This window comes from Astyanax mexicanus, chromosome 20 (assembly GCF_023375975.1).
Source record: "Astyanax mexicanus isolate ESR-SI-001 chromosome 20, AstMex3_surface, whole genome shotgun sequence".
NCBI lineage: Eukaryota > Metazoa > Chordata > Actinopteri > Characiformes > Acestrorhamphidae > Astyanax > Astyanax mexicanus.
This window is the reverse complement of record NC_064427.1, coordinates 20,433,762-20,450,129: the sequence shown is the minus strand read 5'-3', so window position 1 is coordinate 20,450,129 and position 16,368 is coordinate 20,433,762. Positions and strand designations below refer to the sequence as shown.

At 35.9% G+C, this 16,368-nt stretch overlaps 1 protein-coding gene across 1 annotated transcript; it reads right to left on the bottom strand.

Moving 5' to 3' along the window:
- Positions 1 to 222: 222 nt before the first annotated feature.
- On the bottom strand, positions 223 to 14,902 carry sftpba (surfactant protein Ba). Its single transcript, XM_007228808.4, has 12 exons — positions 14,779 to 14,902; positions 13,057 to 13,121; positions 12,476 to 12,550; positions 10,194 to 10,316; positions 9,877 to 9,990; positions 8,078 to 8,152; positions 7,262 to 7,445; positions 5,773 to 5,915; positions 4,346 to 4,426; positions 4,056 to 4,163; positions 2,682 to 2,719; positions 223 to 905 (listed from the first exon to the last, which is right to left on the bottom strand). The coding sequence occupies exons 1-11, from the start codon at positions 14,825 to 14,827 to the stop codon at positions 2,684 to 2,686; spliced, it is 1,053 nt and encodes a 350-aa protein (XP_007228870.2). The 5' UTR covers positions 14,828 to 14,902; the 3' UTR covers positions 223 to 905; positions 2,682 to 2,683.
- Positions 14,903 to 16,368: the final 1,466 nt, after the last annotated feature.

Sequence of the window (16,368 nt, the reverse complement as noted above, 5' to 3'; positions counted from 1 at the left end):
CCCCCTCTTCTTACTCAGAAATAATCTTTCTTCTACTTTAAAATGATGTGCACTAAGCTGCCAAACCTGCACAATTAAGATTAATTATTATACCGCAGATATCCAATATTATAAGTGTGTAGTACATAATTGGGACGCAGCCCAAATTGTTCATAAGGAAAGGTAGAGTAGGGTGACCCCCCCCCCCCCTCCCCGCCGTGAAATATCATTCTGTCAAAAACACATGGTATAAAGAGCTTTTAATGGTGCAGTTGTCAATCAGAACTAAAATTGATTTTTATCAAACAACATGTCCTGGCTAATTGGTTATGTCTGGGTCAGCAATCAATCACGTTTTTACCAAACTTTCATTAGTTTAAAATGAATAAAAATAGTTTGTTAGACTGTTAACACACAAAAATGACTTTTTTAACTAAGCTTTTATCCTGCACTTTATATGCAGAAAACTGTCAACCTGCTGCTTACAGAATAGATTTTTTAATGGATTTTAAAATGGAAAAAGCCCTAAAAATAGATATTTCTAAAACATGCCACATGACATGACATGTTGTGTATGAACCTTGACCTGCGTGAATGGCGGTTATGCAAGTGGTTGTAAAAGGGGAGCTGAGATCACGTGAATTAAGTCAATAAATGCGGTCAGGTCATAGTAAACTGTGCTGTTAGCTCATCCACTAGAATGTGTTTACACTGAAAATCACAGATGCTTTATCTTATTTGTTTAGGCAATAGCAAAGACCATGAAGACTTGTAGAGCGGGGTCACGGCTCAGGATGAACTTGTAGCCGAGATTAGGAGAGCAAATATGACCATAGAGGGTTTCGGGAAGTGGGGAGCGTGGGTTTTGTGAGGAGATATGGAGAGCTTCTGGAGCTGAAAGTCCGTTGCGTGGAGTTCATCTCAGCCTGTTATGATGAAAGAAAGCAAAAAAAGCAGATTTTCTGCATGAGTTAAAGGAGAAATCCGGTGTGAAATTGACTTGGAATGATCGAGCTTTTGTGGAATAGCCCACCTCCGTTCTCCCTCCGGAATTCCCAAACACAGCACTTTTAATTAAAGCAATGCTAGTGATAAGGGGCATAGCGTTACCCATGAAAAAATTGGCAATTTTTGCAGTGCGTTTCCATACTAATCCCAAACAGTTTCTGGATTTTTTTTCTAAAAATGATATGGTTTCGAGGCTCCTAGTGGTTCAGTTGGCTAAGTGACACCATGCCGGTTCAAATCCTGCTCATGCAGCTTGCCATCAGCTGTTGGAGCCCTGAGAGGGCACAATTGGCATTGCTCTCTCTGGGTGGGTACAGTAGATGGTGCTCTTTCCCCTTATCACTCCTAAGGTGATGTGGATCAGCACAAGGCTGCTTCTGTGAGCTGATGTATCAGAACTGAAAGCTGATAGTCGCTGCACTTTCCTCCGAGTGTTAGCGCTGTGATGCTACTTGGTAGTACTGCATCAGCAACAGTTCAAAAAGAGGCAGAGTCTGACTTCATATGTATCGGAGGAGGCGTGTGTTAGTCTTCACCCTCCTGATGTTGGGGCGTCATCACTAGTGATAGGGAGAGTCCTTATGAGCGGGTTGGGTAATTGGCCGTGTAAATTGGGGAAAAACATGGTTTTAGTTTGTAGAAGTCCAGGTTTCTTGTCTGCTCACTCTCAAAGTCCATCAACTGCAACTGGTTAAAATTTCTTTGAGAGTGTTATAGAAGCACTACCCAAACATATCCTCCCACAGTGGGTAAAGCAATTTTACGCCCTCTAGTGGTGAGGCCAAGTGTCTAATCAAACCAAACCTGTGATCAATTATACCTACAGTGCCCTCCAAAAGTACTGGAACAGTGAGGCCAATTCATTTATTTCTGCTGGTCTTTCTTTACAGCATGCACATTGTTTCTGTCATCAACTGCTGTGGCTTTACTTAGTCTACCTGTTCAACATCTGCAACCTAGTACACCAGTGATGACTTTCTTCTTCAAGACATTCCAAACTGTTGTACTAGTTATGGCCATTATTTGTGCAATAGCTCTGATTGGTTTCCCATCTTTTCTCAGGTTCACAGTTGCTTGTTTTTTACCCATAGACTCTTATAGCTCTCTGGTTTTCATGTCGGTGACTCCTCTAACTATAAATGCACAGTCTGCATAGACTCGGCATAGCATAGCAGCCGGTGCCAAGAGTAAGTGGTGCTCGGAGCTGAAGCTCACATTATAGGATGTAAACATTTTTTTAATAAGCTTCTTGTGCACTATGCCTTGTTTTAAATGTCAGGACTCTCCAGATTCTAGTTAGAAGGTGTGGAGCTACTTTGAGCTGGATAACGGTGGAAAAAGTGACTTATCAGGGTAAATTATGCCCCGTGTCACCCAGTCTGAGGGTGTTTGGACAAACTGTTTAAGTTTCTGCATCTCGGAACGCTGTGGGAGAACGGAGATGTGCTATTCATCAAAGGTAAGAAATTTTTATCATGTTTTACTACAGCAAAAGTCCATTTTACACCAGAGTTCTCATTTAAAAAGCACTGCCTAATGGTTTTGTCAATGAATGAACATGCATGAATGGAAAAGGCTGCTACAGTTTAACTCCTGTACAGTGATAACAGAGTGAAGAACAGGAGTTAAAGATGTTAATCAGCAGTAAAAGTGCTGTAAGAAGGGTGGAGGGGGTGGGGGTTTCTGACACGTACCTCTAGTTCCACACGTTCTGCTGGCAGAAGGCCACCACCTGAGAGGGACAAATCAGACATGTGACATTTACAACCCAGAAACGACCTTCGAACTTCAGCAGCTCATTCCTTCCTTCCTGCTCTCGTTTCATTATCATATCATCATATCTCTCTCAGCAGGTCACTCAGACCTTTCACTCTTCAGGAACTCAGGCCTGATCTTCTACTGCTGTTATTCTACTGTATATTTACATTAGTTTTGAATTGAATTATCAATAAATAGTCTAATTATTATTATATTTCATTTGTTTCATTTATTCTAAGGTACATGTTTATGATAGTAAAAATATCACAGGTAGAGCTATTTAATTTTAATGAGCCTATATAACATGAGTATGAGCAGGTGAGGTATAGGTAAAGTTTTAGGTTGAAAAAGCATACATATGTATAAAGCTCTGGAAAAAATAAGAGACCACTTAAAGATGATGTTTTTCTTTGATTTTACCAAGTTGAAAACATAAAAATATAATAAAGAGGAAGATGGATGATTACAGCCATCAAACCAAGCCGAACTGCTTGAAAAGTTATCCAAAATCAGTGTGTAAGACTGGTGGAGGAGAACATGATGCCAAGATGCATGAAAACTGTGATTAAAAACCAAGGTTATTCCACCAAATATTGATTTATGATCTCTTAAAACTTTATGAATATTAACTTGTTTTCTTTGCATTATTTGAGGTCTGAAAGCTCTGCATATTTTTTGTTATTTCAGCCATTTCTTTTTTCTGCAAATAAATGCTCTTAATTACATATTTTTATTTGGAATTTGGGAGAAATGTTGTCTGTAGTTTATAAAATAAAACAACAATGTTCATTTTACTCAAACATAAACCATAAACATAAACAAAGAATATAATAAGAACTACAAAAAAGAAATGTAATTTCTTAAATATATATTTGTATTTGTTAAAGTTTAAACTATTGCATTTTGCTAATAATAATTCTAATAAATATATTTATTATTTATTACTTTAACAAAACCAGCAGAAATCTTTATTCTTAAAAAACAGAAAACTAAATCTATGGAAGAGTATTGTGTCTGATGTAAGCCCATAGTTTTGTATAACAGTTAAAAAAAAGAAATCATTATTATTTATTATTATTACTCTTATTATGTACGTTCATTAAGTATATTTCCTTCATTATGTATTGTTTATCTTATAGTTTTATTAATTTAAATGTATTATTATTACTATTATTAAGTATATTTCCTTCATTATTTATTGTCTATCTTATAGTGTTATTAATTTAAACACTGCAGTAGAGACGGGTTTAGAACAACAGTATTAAGGGCAGCTGTTTGAGCTTTTCTCAGTGTTGTCTGCTCTCACTCACCCCACACATCTGCGCAGTCTGCAGGTTTCTGCAGCTGAAGCTGTGGCCCAGAGTACAGGGGTCACCTGCAGCATCCGGCCCGGCCTGGTCATCACACAGTCTCGCCCTCTGAGGATCAGATTAATCAAGATTAATCAAATAATGTACACTAATTAAAGCTCATATACATTATTTCTTTTACTCAGGCTTTGGTGACCTCTAGTGGCTGCATAAGGTGAACGCAGTTTAGTGTGTTTTGATTAATTCAGTTAAAAAAAATAAAGTTAATATACTGTTACAGTGCACTATACCTCACACATCTGCAGAGCTGCCATCTCTTTACCCAGAAGCCCCTGCAGCTGGCCAGCATAGCGCTGAGTGAAGCTCTCACACTGCAGAAGAACAAGAGAAAAATCTGAGTCACTGGGCCCTATTTAACACTCTGCACAAGGTGCATAACAATGCTAATTGCTATCTTACACCCCGCTAACAGTCTATTTTCACACCCCTGCCTGCATCGTTTAAATAGCAACAGAGCTTCTGAATATATCTACACTGATAGGCGTGGTGGTCTGGAAATAGGTTGTGTTTAGGTTTAATTTTCTCTGCAGTGCTATCTAGGCAGTGAAAAACACAGGTGCACCACTGACTGATTTGAACCCTGATGCCCTCAATGCACATACTGCCCCACCTATTAGACTTATTACACACGGCAGCACAAACCCAACTTCTACATCAACAATAAACACTATACTAAATAAAATAACATTGCTGTTCCTGAAAAATGAGCTGCTGGAGCTCCTTCACAGCGTGAACGAGCAGATCAGCTTCCTCTGCTGAGAAGCGTTTGTTGGACACATCCAGGTAGCTGCGCCGTTAAAATAGCAATCTGCCAAAGTCAGAGCTCACTTCATTCTTAAAGGGAATGATGAGCAAGTGACACTCTGATTGGTTAATTTCACACTATGCCCAAAATCTATCAACCTTTATTTTCTCTTGGAAAAAAAAACATTGATGGTGAACCTCATTAACAATGTTGCTGAGCATTTATAGCATTAAACAGATTGAAAACACTTTATTATAGAAATAAATAACATTAAATATAGATGAATATATATATATATATATATATATATATATATATGTAAAATAGAACATTCTAAAAGACCATAACTCACAAATTGACACATAAAAAGTAAAGAATTTATAAAATATTAAATAAATCAGGAGATAATAGTAAAAGTAAAGTAAAATGATAAGAATGATGAGAAATTATAAAATGAATAATAATGAACTACGAACATAAGAATCAAAATAATTAATAATTAGTAAATAAATAATAAATAGAAATAAATAGAAGATAAACTAATTTAAAAAACATTTAAAACAGTCACAGGCTTTCTAGTAGTGATTAAAAACTAAAAGTTTGAAATGGTTCAGTGTGATCTCAGCGAGCTGAGATTCAACGTTTCCTGTAGTGAATTCCAGCTTGCTGGTGCTGCACTGTAGCTAAAAGCACCCATGATTATTAATTAGAAGAATTAATACATGCCTTTTACACATTTCGAGCTGAGCAATGTGTACTTTTCCTGTCGTTATGATAGCAAAGACACACTGACGCCCTAAATTAAGCTTCGCAATTGATGGTTCACTACACATCACTAAAGTAGGGCCCATGGAGATCACACTGGGACAAAGAGTAAAGGGTAAAGGGTAATGAGGGAGGGCAGAAGCTGACCTGTGGCAGGGCATCAGGGTGAGACTGGCAGACGGTGTGGAGGAAGGAGGCAGCCTGGGGCTCAGTGGCATTAGTGCCCAGACTGAGGCGGGTCAGAACTGCCAGAGTCAGACACGAGTCACAGTCTGAGAGAAAGAACTCGCCTGCAAGGAGAGAGAGAGAAGGAGAGTGAGAGGGAAACAGAAAGAGAGAGAGAAACAGAGAAAGGAAGAGAGAGAGAGAAAGAGAGAGATCTCAGAGAAACAGTTTAAAAACAGTGCATACTGAAATGCCAAAATGCAAAACTCATAGGACAGGACTTATGCCATGTCACATGGAAGCTAAAAACGCTGCACTGATATGTTGGAGGTTCTCTTGCACTAAAAGTGAATGTGATTTCTGGATCTTTGCTTGTCTGTTTACCTGGACAATTCTTGAAGCCCCCTGTCACCATCATTACCCCTCTCCCACTGCACTGTCCACTCTGGATGGCCATATTAGCCTTCTACAGGGGTTGGACAATGAAACTGAAACACCTGTCATTTTAGTGTGGGAGGTTTCATGGCTAAATTGGAGCAGCCTGGTGGTCAATCTTCATTAATTGCACATTGCACCAGTAAGAGCAGAGTGTGAAGGTTCAATTAGCAGGGTAAGAGCACAGTTCTGCTTAAAATATTGCAATGCACACAACATTATGGGTGACGTAGCAGAGTTCAAAAAAGGACAAATTGTTGGTGCACGTCTTGCTGGCGCATCTGTGACCAAGACAGCAAGTCTTTGTGATGTATCAAGAGTCACGGTATTCAGGGTAATGTCAGCATACCACCAAGAAGGACGAACCACATCCAAAAGCATTAACTGTGGACGCTGTAAGAGGAAGCTGTCTGAAAGGGATGTTCGGGTGCTAACCCGGATTGTATCCAAAAAACATAAAACCACGGCTGAACCCAAATCACGACAGAATTCAATATGCACCTCAACTCTCCTGTTTCCACCAAAACTGTCCATCGGGACAATAACAATTGTGGTCTAAAACCAGGTTTTTCAGTTTTATTGTCTAACCCCTGAATAAAAAAACTGTAATATTACTCTTTAACATGAATACTATGGGTGTAACAAATTTACGATGGAAAAATTAGATGATGTGTACTGTGTGAACATACGATTCCTGATGTTCTGTTTATAAAATACTATGGAGTTCCACTGTTTGAACACAAGAGGTCAATGCAATCCCAGCAGTGCAGGCCGGAAAACCAGTGGGCGTAAGCTAAGGGCGGAGGATTTGTCAGTCATTTTTGACTGAAGCCAATCACAGAAGTGTTTTTTTTTTTCGCTACATACTTTTCACTCCACCCAGCCCTCACAACCCAAAAGGAATAACATATTTCCAATAATGTAGTGGAGTGAAAAGCATGATGTTAGAATTGAATCATGAATCAAATCGTGAGCAGAATAAATCGTTACATCTTAATTGAATACATATTACGCAGTTTTCATTTCAGCCCCAAACCTGATGGAGGGATTTCCAAGTTCTCACACAGTCGCAGTACAGAGCAGAGCTTGTCTGGGGAGGCGAAATTCAGCAGGAAGTTGATCAGCATCTTCACATACGTCTTAACTAAAACCGTACACTGGCCACGAACCAGCGGAGGCAGGATCTGACACGCATCCCCCAGCAGGGAAATCAGGAGAGTCTGAAGATGGAAAATACAAAGAAAAACAAAGAAAAACAATGAAAAACTCATATTGTGCAACAGAGGTATCTCTTGCTCTTCCTTTCTTAGGATAGTCCTGATGAGAGCCAGTTCCATCACTACAATTTTAATGGTCTTTGCGACTATTTTCGCAGATAAATTTTCGCATTAACTGACCTTTATTTTTTCTTAATTTTTCTTTACGTAGTTGAGAGGTTCTTAACATAATATGAGCATTATATAAACTTTAGAACATGACTTAAATAGAGCTATTGACTGTATACCTGTATCTCTACCACAACTGATGCTCTTAAACACTTTATTAAGAGGCAATAAATTCAAGTAATTAACTCTTGAGGAGTTCAGCAAAGCTGTTAACTGAAAGCCTGAATTCCCGGTGACTCTACCTCATAAAGCTGACTGACTATTGTCATGAGCAGGCTGGTCAGTATTGAGTAACCTCATTCACATGATAACACCTAACAACTTACAATAAATAGGTGAGGGTGTTCTAAAGCCATCTCCTGATTTAACATTTCAAGATCGTTTTTAACACTGTAAACTATTTATGATTGTATTGTATGTATGTGTGTGTGTGTGTGTGTGTGTGTGTGTATTTATGATGATGTTACCTGGGTTTTGGGTATGATACACTGCAGTAGATCTGTAACATATGTGCAGAGAGTGCAGGGAATCGAAGAGTTCACCTGCAAAAGGGATATTTAATCAGCCTCAGATATAGTGAGGTAAACGTTTAGTCCAGGAAAATATTATTAAAACATTTCTAGCACTTGGTGGATGCTACTCTAATCAGAAAAAACAGTCCAAACTATAACAGCATATGGATTACATGTTATTCACTACACTGACAAACCATAATCTTATTAAGTTAGTTAATTGACCCCTTTTAGTGCTACAAAGCTCCCATTGTAGGAAGGCGGCCTATACCGCCAGTCACCAGCAGAGGGCAGCTGGGCAGCAAAGTGGAAAAGCTGGTGGATCTGGTACAAAAGACTACAAACCCCAGAATCCCCAGCTGTAATCAGAGCTGGCCAGGCTCAGCTGTGTAACACAGTATAAATACCTCAGTCAAACATAATTTCTTAAGGTTTGTCCCAATTCAGGGGATGCATCCTTCGAAGGATGGGTAGGCTGCAGCGGCTTTAGTGAAATGGGACAGTCTACCCTACGGAGTATTTCCTGTTTCCTGTTTAAGATTCTACCCGCCACAACCGAAGTCAAAAGCTAAAAAAAATGAGCCAGAGATTTTGATTCTCATTTTGCTTCAGACCACAAAATACCAAATTAATTAAGTCCAGGTTAATTAACTGTGCAAAACCTTAAGGAGGCATTTAAAATTAAGTTAAAAAAAGAGAATTAACACATGTTTATTACCTTCAAAGCATACCAGACTGAAATCTACATTAAACTGTCTGATAAGCACAACCTCATGTTGGTGCATTATATTATTATTATTATTATTATTATTATTATTATTATTAATATTTTATATATATATATATATATATATATATATATATATATATATATATATATATATATTTTTTTTTTTTTTTTTTTTTTTTTGTTTTATATATATAGTATTATGTAGTTTATAGATATATAAATACTATATATATAAACTAAACAATACATTAATACATTAATACATAATACAATATATAAGTATAAGTATGTAAGTCTTTATATATCTATAAACTACATAATACATATATAAACTAAATAATACTTATTCTACATAATAAAGCTGACTTCTCTGCTGATGCCGTCATTTTATTTGCAGAAATAAGCTGGCACGCAATGAATCTTGGGATACTGTAGGCTGTAAAGGATGCAGCCAGTGGAAAAGAAGGCCGCATTCGAAGGAGTCTTTAAAAATAGGACAGCCTAGTCGCTCCGCTGTGTTGTAATCGGTCTTCAAATGAGTCCTTCGAAGGATGCAGCCCCTGAATTGGGACACAATGTCAGTCACCGTGACCGGTAACAGAGGGTGAAAAGAGACTAGAGAGATCTCAAAGAAAACCAAAAACAAGATCTGAAAAAGGGGAGGTCCCAAATGAAAGCCAAAAACAAGATCTGAAAAAGGAGATCTCAAAAAGGCTTACAAAAGAAAAAAAAAGGTTTCTTAAAAGAAAAAAAGAAAAAAAAAGAAGCCTTTTTGCCATTTTTAAGTAGCCTTTTCACAGCCCCACTGATGCAGCTCCAGTGGTGCTTTGGTACCACACTGGCCAACAACCCACCCAGGCCACCTTGTGTTCACAAAATCACTTATCAAAAATAAAGAAGCAAATAAATATACAGTATAAGTAATATTACATTATACTGATACATAAATAAATTAATTAATAAAAAGGAAGATTCCCTGGGCACTTGCTCAGTGGGCCTGGATGGTAATACATTTTCTGCTTACTGTAATATCAGGGAGCAACACAATCTTCTGCATGTGATTCATTATCAGTTCCTTCATCTGACCCCTCATCTGACCATCACACAGACCCAGATACGCACACACCTCACCAGGGATCTGCAGAGAGAGAGAGAAAAAATACAAATACAGGAAAAAATACAAGGACCTTAAGAGGATGTTAATTTTTTTAGTTATAAAAGTAATTTAACAAAACAATAATATTAAAGATTTGGTTACATAAACCCACACAAATACAAAAACGACCTGTTATCAATTTATATTATTAAATGTAGCCTTCTTTTATCTGAGCTGTTTCTCACCATGATGCTGCTGATGAAGGTGATGGCCAGAGGAAGGTTCTTGTCCACCTGCTCTTTGCACGTTTTGGGGATTTCTCCGGGCAGAGAGTCACAGAGCTTCTCCAGCAAGCCCTTTATCTTCTCCTGAGAAAAGACAAAAGCAAACACAGTCTCAGACTGCCTTCCTTGAGATGCAGTGCATCTTCTCATAGAGCATAGAGTATGGGAATGGGCGGAGCTACATATTAATACTGCAACCAGCCAGATGCTTGTTTTAAACATCGTTATTTTTTCCTAGCCATGAATATATCCAAGAACTATTTTGGAATATTTATTCATTTATTTAAAATGTATTTTAAGTGATATGTGACCATAATACGACATTTGACCAACTCTGCCATATTTAAATAATAAATAAATGAAATAAATGAAATAATGAAGATGAACTGTATATATTTATGTTAATTTCAAAAAGAACTATGACGCTGCTGTCTAATGAAAATACATGCATTTCCATTTTCATCCATTTTTCATATTTTTCTCTGCAATTTAAAACCTGTAGTTGCTCTGTACACTATACACATAATTTAGAGTGAACAAGACAGTAAAAAAAAAATTGTCATCTATTTTAGTAATCTATAGATGAGTTGTCAACCATGCACTGTGGAGCTTGATTTAGGGCGTGTCGGTGTGTCTTTGCTATCGTAACGACAGGAAAAGTACAACTTGTGCAGCTTGAAACACGCAAAATGCATGTACTATTTTTTTTTTTATTAATCATGGGCTTTAAGCATGATGTGAAATAAACCAATCAGCATGTCACTTACTCATCAATCCCTTTAAGAGGCAGGTGAGCTCTGACTTTGGCAGATTGCTATTTTAACTGCGCAGCTACATAGACATGTCTATCGCTTCTCAGCAGAGGAAACTGACCTGCTTGTTGTAATCAGTCAATGGCGCATCTTTGTTTTTTTGTTACCAAGATAGCAATTCACCAGAAATTAACCACACCCATCAGTGTAGATATATTCAGAAGCATTGTTGCTATTTAAACGATGCACGTAAAAAAAAACGTGAAAATAGAGTGTTGGTGAGGTGTAAGATAGCAATCAGCATTTTGACTCGCCATTCACAAGGTGTAAGATTGTAAAATTGTTGAAAAGCAACAATAAGAAACACTGTAAGTAAAAATAACTGTTTTTAACCACAGTAAGAGAGAGAAATATCCGCCACCCAGGTGCACAAATACCACAGAGAGCAGGAGAAAACTTTCTTGTTCCTGTTTTTTTAAGAGCTTCGTAGATCAGCAATAAGAAGCAGTTACTGATTTGTAGATAAAAAATAAAATAATTAATAAAAAGACAAATTAGGAAAGAGATAAATACCCATATTCTTGATTTAGTTGAAAATAGAGAGAGAGAGAGTAAGAGAGAGGAAACAGCAAACCAGTGCAAAACCATTCACCACCACTTCTGCACAAAACAGAATATTAATTTGATTTTATTAGGATTAGTATTTCACGACCTAAACAGATTAAATTTCCCAATTCACACAAAATACCAAAATCCTTCTCACCTGAACGTCTTCCTGTGGTGAGAAAGGTAAAATATTGTGTATAGATATTCATTTCACATTTTTACACAAAATTATAATTATATAATATAATTCTCGTTACTTCTATTTCAGTTCAGTTTGTTTTCATTCCGGCTTCTCATCCTTCAATAAAACCCCTATCCAGATAAATCTCTCCATCCAGATAGAGTGAATCTGATTGTGATTGGATGTAGAGAAATATAAATATATACCATTCCGACTCCCTATTGGTTTATACTGTGATCCATCACACCTGCACTAAGCTTCTTTAATATATTTACATTCTACTAAAATACATTTATTTACAATGGGCATATATGCAGCTGAAACAGGGAGGAGCCTAGTGCATCCCAAATTATATGATCAACATTAACATTTTAATATATTTACATCATTATGGCTTTTACAAAAATGTGTTTTGGGGAGGGGGAGGGGTAGTGCACTATAGGACTCTGTGGGCATGGCCTAAGCTTTTTTTTCTCTCCTTACATTACTTTTACTTGTATACTTTAAGCAGTTTTGAAACCAGTACTTTACTTTAAAGAGTAAAATAAATGAGTTGATACTTCTACAGAACAACTACAGTATTTTATTAAACCCTGCTATCTATACTTCTACCTACAGAGTAATTATTAAGAATACTTTTCACACATTTGCCAGTGTCTGTTTTTGTATGTGTGTGTGTGTGTGTGTGTGTGTGTTTTTCATACCTGGAATTCTCCTTCTGATATCAGATCTTTCAGCAGCTCTATAATATGGATACAGTCCTGACAGGCATCATCATCCTGCAGACAGACAGACAGACAGACAGAAGAACAGTTAGCTCATTATATTAAGTGATAGAGATGTAAAATAGATCATAAAAAAACACACATTTCCCTCTGGGATTAATACAATGATCTATCTAGCTCTCTAAATTAAATACAGTAGATCTAACTAGGATAAGTACAACAATAATGGCATAAACGTGTTTAGTATTTTCACGGTTCACAGGGTTAAGAATATGTGTGAAAGTTTTTTCATAGATTTTTGTTCTCAAATCCAAAAATATACACCGTGTGCAGAGATAAAGCAGAAGTGAGATCTGTGCATTTGTAGATACAGATCTGAGCTGATGTATTTCAGGCACCGTAGAGATATGAGAGCTGTTACTTCTACATTTGTGCAGTTAATACAATTCAGTACATTTAATACAAACGAAAAACACTCAAAGCAACAACATTCGTAAATGTTATAGTATGCCTGATCTAACATCTAGTTTGATTTAAATAAAATTAAATCAGCGCCTCACCGTAAAATCATCAGTGACCTTCAGAAACTCCTGCACCTTTTCGGTATCCACAAATCTCGCTGTGGCTGTAAAAGAGTAAGAAATAGGTGTAGCTCAATTAAAGTAGCAGAAAAACTGTACTATAGTGAAAGCATGAGTACAGTATCACAATCTAACTCAATTAAAAGAGCTGGAAACTGTACTATAGTGATGTATGGAACTCAATTGAACAAGCAGAAGATGTACTATAGTAAAAGTATGGATATTGTATAACAATCTAACTCAATTAAAATGCAGAAATTGTACTATAGTAAAAGTATGGATATTGTATAACAATCTAACTCAATTAAAATGCAGAAATTGTACTATAGTAAAAGTATGGATATTGTATAACAATCTAACTCAATTAAAATGCAGAAATTGTACTATAGTAAAAGTATGGATATTGTATAACAATCTAACTCAATTAAAATGCAGAAATTGTACTATAGTAAAAGTATGGATATTGTATAACAATCTAACTCAATTAAAATGCAGAAACTGTACTATAGTAAAAGTATGGATATTGTATATAACTCAATTAAAAGTGCAAAAACTTTACCATAGTGAAAGTATTGGTACTGTACCACAATCTAACTCAATTAAAACAGCAGAAATTGTACTATAGTAAAAGTATGGATATTGTATTACAATCTAACTCAATTAAAAGTGCAGAAACTGTACTATAGTGAAAGTATTGGTACTGTACCACAATGTAACTCAATTGAAAGAAAGGAAACTGTACTAGAGCTAAATTATGGGTACTGTATCCCAATCTAACCCAGTTAAAAGACCAAAGAAACTGTACTATTGTAAAATATAGGCACTCAATTACATCCTAACTCAATTAAAAGTGCTGAAAGTTTACTAGAGTGCAAGCGTGGGTGCTCTTTCACACTCTAACTCAATTAAAAGACCAGGAACTATACTATAGTGAAAATGTGGGTACCTAATTACACCCTAACTCAATTAAAAAAGCACAGAAACTATACTATAGTGAAAGAATGGGTACTGTATAATCTAACTCAATTAAAAGAGCAGAGAAACTGTACTATGGTAAAAGTATAGATACTCAATTACATCCTAACTCAATTAAACGTGCAGAAACTGTACTATAGTGACAACATAAGTATTGTATCACAATCTAACTTAATTAAAGGAACAAAAACTGCACTTTAGTGACAACATGAGTACTGTATCACATTCTAACTCAATTAAAAGAGCAGAAACTTTACTAAAGTAAGATTACTGGTACTGTGTTCCAATCTAACTCAATTAAAAGAGCAGAAACTGTACTATAGTAAACGTATGGATACTATTTTACAATCTAACTCAATTTATCTTATTTTAAAGTTTTGGAACCATATTACATCCTAACTCAATTTAAAAAGCACAGACACTAAACTATAGTGAAATAATGGGTATTGTATCACAATCTAACTCAATCGAAATACCAAATATTCTACTATGGTGAAAATGTGACGGTACTTACATCCTTACTCGATTAAAATGCAGAGAAACGGTACTAGAGTGACAGTATGAATACTGAATTGAAACTGTACTATAGTGAATATATATACATTTAAACACTCAATTTAAACTATCCAGATATAAAATAAAATATAAAATATCTTAATTAATTAAGAGAAATTAAAGGCAAAATAATACATTTTAATAACAGTAATATTATCAGGTCATATTTACCCGTGCAGAGGAGTGTGAGAAATACACAGATGAGCTTGATTGAGGCCATGTCTGTCTACAGTCGGGGTGTCAGTGTAGACAAATGCTCTCCAGGGCCGATATATAAACCCCAGAACTTTCGAAACAGGAACTAAATCTAAAATAAAATCTACGAACTCAAAAGCACAAACGCAGGTCCTGATAAGGAACTGCCTTCTATTGTTGAATAGAGCAAACTGAGATTGAACCAAACCACCAAAGGAACCCTCTATTTGACAAACATTGCACAGGATTTTGTTAGATTTCAGTATTTGTGGTCACTTTCATGCTTTATTGAACTTTTATGTTTTAGAAATCGGTTTCAACACTGAGCTAACCGCTGAGATAACATCCTTTTTGATGTTCTACAGTTTTAGAATCACCTACAGCTCTGGAAACAGCTTTAGTGTTTCCACCTGTGAAGGTGAGCAAGACTAGCATATTAGAATATGTTTTACATTTATCTGCAACTATGATATCATACATATTATTAAAAATCGTCGCTTTTAAACTTTTGAACAGTAGTGTGTATAATGTGTCACTGAAAGTAAAAAAAGTTGTGTTAAAAAGATTTTATTCCAAGTAACTTTGGAGCATTTCTATTAAAATTCTAAAATAATATAAATATAAAAATCTGGTGTTAGTGCAAGTTTTTGCATTACAGGGACAATATTTATATTCATATACAGTACCATCCAAAAGTTTGGACACATCTTCTCATTTAATGTTTTTATTTTTTTACGTTGTAAATGAATAGGGAAGTGATTTCAGTTTTCAGTAAAAAATATTAAACAAACCAAAATACTCTGTGAAGCAGCATTTAGGTGTTCTTATCTGGGGAGCTGTTAACTTCTGGGGTGATCCTGATGAGTGCCAGTTCCATCATTATAGCATTTATGATGGTCTTTGCTACTGCACTTGTGGACACTTTCAAAGAACTGGAAATGTGCATGAATTTGCAGGAATATTACCTGAAGCACAGTGATACCATTTTTTATAATATTTTGTCAATATAAAAGGAAAAAATTCTAAGGACTGCTGCTTTAAGAATATTTTAATCTATAGCCATCTGCAAAACCGCTTTGCAGTGCATTTTGCATGTAGGTATGTAATAGATGATAAAGCTGTAAAAAAAATGAGAGCACTTAAAAATGATGAGTTTCTTTGATTTTACCAAATTAAAAACCTCTGGAATATAATCAAGAGGAAGATGGATGATCACAAGCCATCAAACAAAACTGAACTGCTTGAATTTTCAGGCATAAAGCTATCCAAAAGCAGTGTGTAAGACTGGTGGAGGAGAACATGATGCCAAGATGCATGAAAACTGTGATTTAAAACCAGGGTTATTCCACCAAATATTGATTTCTGAACTCTTAAAACTTTATCAAAATGAACTTTTTTTCTTTGGAGGTCTGAAAGCTCAGCATCTTTATTTTTTTTATTTCAGCCATTTCTCATTTTTTTTGCAAATAAATGCTACAAATTACAAAAAAAAAGGGGAATTTGGGAGAAATGTTGTCTGTAGTTTATAGAATAAAACAACAATGTTCATTTTACTCAAACATAAAC

Bases quoted from the DNA above. Each gene is read 5' to 3' on its own strand.
- sftpba (XM_007228808.4), bottom strand. From the start codon at position 14,827: ATGGCCTCAATCAAGCTCATCTGTGTATTTCTCACACTCCTCTGCACG. The intron at 12,551-13,056 runs GTGAGGCGCTGA...GTCTGTCTGCAG, and splicing joins AGGTCACTGATGATTTTACG to GATGATGATGCCTGTCAGGA. The intron at 7,446-8,077 runs GTAACATCATCA...TTCCATCTTCAG, and splicing joins GTATCATACCCAAAACCCAG to ACTCTCCTGATTTCCCTGCT.